Below are 8762 nucleotides of genomic sequence, written 5' to 3'. Positions count from 1 at the left end.
AACTCTCCTTACATTCAACCGGAGTCCGAAAAGTTTAAGTTAACTTTTGGAAGAACCATAGGAAAGGGGTGATAATGGATAAATTGTATCCGAAAATAGTGTCTTTTAAGGCGGGTAGAGTCGCCTGACAACTCTCCTTACATTCCTCCAGAGTCAGAAAAAATTAAGTTAACTTTTGGAGGAACCATAGGGGTCACACCTCATCTAACAAATGTGGAAAAACAAAGATATTAGATTAATTCACTGGCTTATACTTATAGGATACTATTGGACTATACATGAATAATATTACACCAAATAAATAAGTAAACACATGTATATTCATTCACTGGCCATTCATTTAGAAAATGTAACTCCAAAACGATAAGTAACACCATTTAGCATTTTGCCTAATCATTCCTGTAGCTTCTTGGCTAAGCTAACACTGTGATGCAGTTCCACCAAACACATAATTAATATATAAAAAGGATAATATTGGACTATAAATGATTAATATTACACCAAATAAATAAGTAAACACATATATATATATATTCATTCACTGGCCATTCATTTAGAAAATGTAACTCCAAAAAGAGAAGTAACACTATTTAGCATTTTGCCTAATCATTCCTGTAGCTTCTTAGCTAAGCTAGCACTGTGACGCAGTTCCACGAAACACTTAAGTAATATATAATAACAGAGAGATTACATACCTTTCCCGTGGTGGAAGTTCAACATCCGAGTCATTACTGTCCGGATCCAGGTCTGGCTGGAGGAGATCTTCATCATCCGACGAAGAGTCATCTGGTATGATCATAGCTATCGTCAGCTAGCATATCTAGCACCTGCTCTGTGCTGAAGCTCTCCCTTCTGGCTGCGTAATGCGTAATGGAGCCGGAGCAGGCGTAGTTTATACTACGCAGGATCATATATTTAGAATCCATTGGTCGATTTGGGTGATTGACACCTTTTCTGAACCGTTAGAGCTAATATAATCGAGTGACAGTTAGTAAGTCCCGCTAAACACTTACGTCAAGTAGAGAGAGGTTTGCGTAAACAGCACGTGAGACAGCATTAGCTCGGGACTGCGAAACTTAATACCTACTCTGCTGCCATGAATGTAATGATAGATTATCAGGAACAATTCTATAGTGACTGAGAGACATTGGTTTAACCTTAAACAGCGTTTTTATTCCCTTGAACAAGAGCTTTGATCACAAAACAGCAACGGTAAGACATGATTATTGTTATGGTTTTGAAAACTGTTGTTTTTGTTCTTCTCTGTTCTGGCTGCTAGCTCAGTGAGTTTGTGTCCTACAGTGATGATACTTATAACAACAATAATCTGTGGAGTATCAGCTTTCAGATGATATGTAGTTTGTGCAGAAAATATTAAGTTTTAAAGATCGTTTTTGCTAGTTAGCACCGGAAGTAGCATCTGCCCGTTTTAGCTAAGGGCTAATGCTAACGCTTCTTGTGAGACTTGTGTTTTGTTTCTGTAAAAATGGTTCATATTGTCAGTTAGCTGAGATTCTTCTCGTTAATCTGGTATAACACATTAATAGGTTTTTAAATATTAAGATGCCCTGAGACACAGTGTTGTGAAAAAAAGAAACAGGGCTTAACAGGTTAAACTGCTTCAAATTATTTCTCGTATCAACCAATTGGTCTATCGACATTACTACAATTCTAATAGCTGTTAAAGTACTGACAAGTTTTCTGAAACCGAGCTTATGAACAAAAGAGTAAACGTAGCTGGTTAAGCCAGGATCAATATATTTATTGAAGTTTTTTATTGTGTGCATAATACATGTGTTAAATGAATTGAATTTTAAGAAGTATAATGTTGCAATCTCTTTAAAATAAGTAATTGCAGCTCAATGATAGATGTTGTTTTCCAGGGGCCTCTCCTTCACAGGCCTACACAATAAATCATGAGACTTCCAAATCCTATCAGACAGAGATCAGTATTGTGTTGCAAGCCAAATCCATGTAAAGGTTCTACTTTGCCCAATTTAAATACCATAAAGAGAGTATTGAACCCAGCTCAAGCTAAGTGTCAAATGTATTTAATTAATGTACTAGTGTTTTGATTTATTTAAAATGTTCCAGTCTTTAGAGTTATTGGTAATTCAGGATTAATTATTAAATTAAATGTGGTACATAAGATAAAATAAATAAAACTTTGACTTGATAATTTTGTTCACAACATTAGACATGTCCTCTAATCTCTACTAGAATAAGATACGTGTGCATGTTTGGGTGTTTTCACACTCCCGTAATGTACCTACTCTTGTTATCCTTTTCATTACAGAGCTGGAAAAATTGTGTATTGCTTAGATTCTGATCCGTGCAAGTCCAATTTTGACTGACTTTAGTTCTAATGTTAATGTTAATTTGACTTCAACCCGTAAGTAATTATTTAAATTAACTAAAAATGTCACATGATGATGGATTAGTGCTCCACATTTTTCCCACTAATTTGTTTTACAATTAGGCCAAAGGTAACCCTGTGTCCTTTTTGTTAGTACGTGGTAAGGCTGGGCGATTTGGCCTAAAAATAAAAAAAAATGTCTTCTAACTAATGGCGCATTTCCACTGCAACGGGGTAGCCCCGTTTAAGCATCCCTAAGCGTCCTCGCTCAGGCCTCGGGCTGCCTCGCTGGCCGGCCGAGGCCATGGCGCATTTCCATTACAGTTTAGGACCTGGGGTAGCAACGCAGTGTAGGCGGGGCGATCAGCTTTTTGGTGGGCTTTTTGGGCGGAGCGACGCTGAGTAAAACTGCAGTGGCGTCATCTTCAATGCGACACAACTCACAAAACACACATAACAATGGAGGATGTGGAAGCGATCGTTTACTTGTTTCTTGGTGTGTGGCTTGTTATCACAGCAAGAAGGAAAGTGATCACAGCAAGCAGGAAAGCGATCACAGCAAGCAGGAAAGTGATCACAGCAAGCAGGAAAGTGATGTTTCAAAGTAGGCTGCGTAAGCAAGACGAGATGCAGAAGAAGCTGACGAGAGAGTTGTGGAAGTCCTACAACGCTGCAGAGACTACAACAGGACTTACTACTCGGTAAGCTAACGTTCGCTAACTAGCCATGTGTTTAGGCTCACGCTCACAATACGACCAAAGTGTTTCAAATATTTAATTAATTGTAGCTACCACTTTTACGTATTAAAATATGTATGCTTTTGTTTGTGTATTTCAGAAGTTACGTCGCCGCAGACCATGTGTTTGGATGCTCGACCGAGCTACCGAGTGGTGGTCTGTGATTGTTCCATCTTTCACACACACTCAGTGGGTGGATAACTTCAGGATGTCTGAGGAAACATACACCTACCTGTGCAACAAACTGCGGCCAGCGATGGAGAGACGGGACACAACATTCCGCGTGTGTATACCTCTAAAGAAGAGAGTGGCCATCGCACTGTGGAAGCTTGCTACCGGCTCAGAGTACAGAAGCATCGGACATCTTTCGGAGTGAGCAACACCACTGTGTGCCGGTGTGTGCGAGACTTCTGTGCTGCTGCAGAGGCGTTGTTAGTACCGGAACTAATTCGTTCACCAGACCGGCAGAAGTTTGCAGAAATGGCTGCCTACACTGAGAACAGGTGGGGGCTCCCTCAGTGTGTAGGTGCTATTGATGGATCACACATACCCATCTTGGCACCACAGGAATACCACTGTGACTATTTCAACCGGAAAGGCTGGCACTCCATCATCCTTCAAGGAGTTGTAGATGGAAAGGGACATTTCTGGAATGTGTTTGCAGGAATGCCTGGGAGCATGCATGACGCTCGGGTTTTGAGGCTGTCCTCATTGTGGGAGTTAGCCAGTCGTGGCAACTACTTTCCACCTTGCACCAGGGACATTGGTGGGGTGAATGCTGGCTATTACATGCTTGGAGACAATGCCTATCCCTTGCAAAGCTGGCTCTTAAAACCCTTCCCAGACACTGGACGGCTGACAGCAGAACATGTGGTATACAACAAGAAATTTGCAGCGCACGGGTTGTGGTTGAGAACGCATTTGGTAGACTGAAGGGAAGGTGGCGTTGCCTCATGAAAAGAAATGACTGTGATGTTAAACTTGTGAAATCCATGGTGCTTACATGCTGTGCTCTGCATAACCTCTGCGAGAGTCATGGAGAGGACTATGATGATGGGTGGAATGCACCAGCAGCCGCAGAGCCTGGGGTAGCAGCGGCTCAAGGTGCAGAGGAGGAGGGCACTGACATCAGAGAGGGTTTGATGCGCTACCTGAATACCTAAATATGCATTGTATTGTATTCATTGTATTGAACATAAATAAATCCTTTTTTTTTTCATATACATGTGTTTGTCAAATGTTTTAAACAAATATTATCTGAATTGAATATTTGAAATTCAAGCACCAGTAAGTACTGCCCCATAATAACAGTTGAGGAAATATCAGATCATGAAAAGAAAATCTTTCTAATAAATTAAGCGAATATCAAAGCTAACTATAAACATAAATACTAAAGTGTAAAACACAGCAAAACTATATTCATAAATGCAAGTGTAAAATAGTGTGGACAATTGTAAACTTGGATGGAGGCTAAAGTATCCACAATATAAAATATATATTAAAATATAACCTCAATCTTTCTTCTAGACATGTAAAAGCTTGCTTGAATGGGTTATAGGTTTATTTGTTCTCTCGTCTTTGAAATATATAAGGAATGTGTTTGAGTCTAGTAGAACGAGGGTATTACAATTGAGAAATGTCTACATGTATTATATATTTATCATGTATTCTTAATACTATTACAAAATAAACATGTAATAATGTTTTAGAGGAGGACCTCAAGCTAGCAAACTCAATTTCTTGCTTTAAATCTCTTAAAACTAAGGGGCTTTTTCCTAACTGATGGTGTTTGTTATTCCTTTATAAATTCATGTATGTTTATATCTTCTCTAAATAAAGATTATGTGAATCTGATTTTTTTCTGTTGGGTGCCATTCATTATCAACAAGAGATAAGATAAGTCAAAGAAGTACTTTAATGATGGCAGTATACAAAAAAAAAAATGGTGTATCAAAAAGGCATGCCATTAAACAATACAAATTAAAAATTAAAAACTGTATTGCAGCCAGCATAACTATACATGGCATTGTACAAATAAAATGAACATTTTAAAAAACATAAATAAACAGGAAAGTACAAATTTAAAAATTAACTAGAAAAAATATATATAATATGTACAATAACTATTAATGTTATTTTAAGTTGGACGAGGAGGAGACGGGCCACGTCGGCTGCCCAGTCCCCCTAGCACCTCGCCAAGAGTGCGCAGGAAGGCTAGGTTGAAGGTCTCTGTTTGAGCGGCCTCCTCCCTTCTCAAGGCGGCCTCCTCCCTTCCCAATCCAACTCCCATCTCCGCTCAGCAGACGCTTTGGCCCAGTCCAGGTGCCATTCCAGCTGGGCCATGTGCTGTTCATGGTGCCGCTGGGCCCGATCCTCTCCTCCTCGTTTCCTCTTGCCTGGGTGACAATAAGATAATAATTAGCAATAAGGAAAAAACACAGGACAGGTACAGGTCACACAAGGATATAAGAATAACATGTATAAACAGAACAACAGTAAGGTGAACTAAAGAAAGTTCTGGCCCTAGATGTTTACAATGATTGTGAAAGTGAATTACATTATGTCCAGCCTGTTGATAATGAATATAAATATATGTATATGATTGGATGTCACACACAACTGTACTAGCTGCTTACTAGCTAAGACTTTACTTGTAACAGAGCATTTCCACACAGTGGTATAGCTTATTTTAATTACTGACGATGGATGATCCAAGGTTTAAAAAAACAAAACACAATTCCAGTCGTTTTGCCATTTCTATTTCTTACCTAGAACCACACGCTGCGGTGTCGTGATGGCACTCGGTGTTGGTGGTTGAGTCGGGTTAGGGTCTTCGGCTGGGGTCCGTTCTGGATTCAATGACGATGTGGACGGAACATTGCCATCACCCGTTGTTCGGGAATGTTCTTCCTCACGAGTCCCAATGTAATCATCTAGAACAGCAAAATGACTTGTTAATTCCACAAACTACTGCAGCACAATACTAAATAGCAACAACAACTATAGAAAAGAAAAATTGAACGTAAACAATGGCACATATGGTGTTAGCAAACAATAGACTAGCTATGTAGCTCTTCGGGGCTCCATAAAAGCATGGGTTGTCGAACATTAATGTAAGGATAAAATAGACTTCTTTGTTAGAAGTGAGCGTACCTTGCAGGGACTCCAGTAAAGCCGTTGCAGAGTCCAGGCCTCCCTCCCTCCCAACGTTGGCCGGTCTATGGCCGTAAATCTGGTCCGACAAATCAAACCACTTCCATTGTTTGCGACCCGCACCACTCGTGTTATTGTTGTCCTTTATTATGCGATATTCACTCTTCATCTTTTTAAGTTTTTCCCTACACTGCAGGAAAGTCCTCGAAAATCCGCATTCGGACATCTGTGCAGAGACATCCTGGAACACTTTTACATTTCTTGTTGTTCCGTCGAGCTCCCGCTGGATTTTATCATCCCCAATGAGATGAAGGAACGTCGTCACCTCCTCGGTCGACCACGGTGTGCTTTTCTTAAAAAACGTAGCCATTTTTTTAGCTCCTCCGTTTACAAAATGCTGTTTATAAAAATGCTGCAAGCTTGCTTCTAAATATATATGCGACGCTAGGGATGAACTCGCGCGCGATCTTGTGACGATTCTCTCTGACCAATCAGCAGTCGAGAGTGTTGACGTCACAGCCCTGGCCTGGTCTGATAAATAGAACCACGATTTTATGGGGCCGGAAAAAGAGGGAAAAAGTACCCGCTAGCTAGGCTATATGGAAAGGCCACCAAAAACTGGCCTGGCCGCTTGAGGACGGTTAAGGACGCTTAAACGGGGCTACCCGCTGCAGTGGAAATGCGCCATAAAAGACAATTTTCGATTTAAACCTCGATTTTTTTCTGTTTTTTCTGTTTTTTTCTAAACAAACCAGACCAAGGCAATATTTAAATACATATTTTCTTTATTAACACAATACAAATAAATGAGATTACCGAGTAGTAAGTAGGCCTATGTGAACAAATCAGTTGTTCAAGAATAAAAAAATAAAATAAAAACAGCACCACAGCACTTGGCTGTCATTAATGTGCAAAGATTTTCTTTAAATCAAACTGAAAAAAAAATCTCTTTTAGGCCATCCCTGAAAAAACTTGTAAAATGAAATACAACAAATAATAAATAATGATAATGAAATGAATAATAAAAAAATACCCTCAAACAAAATAACATCCCTTTAACTTTCTAGGAAGTTGTCTACAGGTTTTTCGCGAGGAAGACAAGCCTGTCTACTGCCTCTGGCTTGAGGCATGCTCTTTGGCATGTTACAATGTTACCCCCGTACTGAAAACCCTCTCCGAAGGGGCACTTGTGGCAGGAATGGAGAGATATTTTTTGGCCAGATTACTCAATCTTGGGAAGTTAGCTTCATGTAGCTTCCACCACTGCAGTGGGTCTGTATCAGGGTCTGTCTCAGACGACAACAAATAGGATGACAGCTCAGCTTCAATTTTCTCTTAAAAGAGCCGGCTCAAAGAGGGAGGGATCTAGATCGGCATGAAGGCACATTATGCAATGTGCACATTATCCCGCTTATTACACATGGCCACATTCTCAACAAAGTAACGACAAGACTCCCAATATTAATTGAAATGCTTTTATGGATTTAGAAAATTATTTTATTGATTTAAAAAATAGTTTTATGTATTGATTTAAATTGACATGCATCCGCTAAGAAAAGTAGTCCGTTGTTACTGTTTGAACTAACGTAGCAACGGCAGGAACTGCTTCGATAGTGTTTTTGAGGAGCTTTTTGATTACAGATTTGAAAACATCGTTGCTTGCTTTAAAAGTAGCACAATTCATGATGTCAAACCTTGGAAAGTATCTAGATATCCCTGCCCTAATGCCAAAGTAACTGCCAACTGAATATGTGTCGCCGTTTGATGTCTATGTCTGGACCGCTGCGTAAAAAGGAGGGATTCTGCCCCATTACTTCTCTTCTTACTTCTATAAGAATAAAACACGGAGGACGGAGATCTCTTTTTGTCCACCTCTTCTCCCCGCTGCAGCCCAGCAGCTGATCTCAGAGCACGCTCCCCTCTCCTGCAGGGGGGCATGGTCAGCTGCAGCTCACAGAATCAGCCCCCTGCAAAAACAGCGCTGGAAAGAGCAAATGGAGCGAAATGAGGCATGGCTAAAATGCAGGATCTGTTTGGTATTTTGAAAAAATATATATATTTATATACTTTATATAGGTCGATACAGTAGCCCCTTTTTTAAAATAATTTTTATAGGTGTTGCTATCTGTTTTGTGTAGCGTGGTTCTACAAGCAAGTCAAGCAAGTCAAGCAAGCATTCATTAGGTGGTATCAGAGAGTTACACGGGTCTGTAAATGCAATGAAAACAATTGGCCACAGCAAATCATTTATATTAAACATGTCATTTTTACTTTTGAATACTTTAGTACAAAGGATGTATTGAATAATTTAAGTGATATACGTGTACACAGAGCTGCAGATCGGGTAGTCACAGGCAATGTGGCTGAGTTTTGTGCGTGTTCTGGAAAGTGAGTAAGCTACTACGGAGTCCCTTAAAGCAAAACAAATCTGCGGAGTCTAGAAATGTTTTTAATTCGCGATTTTTCGGTTCAGCCATTTCACAAACCCTAGGAAAGTAAAAATGCAAATGAATTGT

The 8762-nt window shown here is 39.8% G+C and overlaps 1 protein-coding gene across 1 annotated transcript in view; it reads left to right on the top strand.

The window, feature by feature from the left end:
* The window catches only part of LOC139434276 (uncharacterized), a 6112-nt gene extending 2643 nt beyond the window's left edge, over nucleotides 1–3469 (top strand). Inside the window, exons 4-5 of the mRNA XM_071204146.1 lie at nucleotides 2874–3057; nucleotides 3301–3469. Coding sequence (XP_071060247.1) covers nucleotides 2874–3057; nucleotides 3301–3469 — 353 coding nt within the window. The remainder of the gene's footprint in view (nucleotides 1–2873; nucleotides 3058–3300) is intronic.
* The last annotated feature ends 5293 nt before the right edge of the window (nucleotides 3470–8762 follow it).

The sequence above is a fragment of the Pseudochaenichthys georgianus genome, chromosome 8 (genome assembly GCF_902827115.2).
Source record: "Pseudochaenichthys georgianus chromosome 8, fPseGeo1.2, whole genome shotgun sequence".
NCBI lineage: Eukaryota > Metazoa > Chordata > Actinopteri > Perciformes > Channichthyidae > Pseudochaenichthys > Pseudochaenichthys georgianus.
The sequence above is the reverse complement of the archived record's forward strand: the minus strand, read 5'-3'. Positions and strand labels throughout refer to the sequence as shown.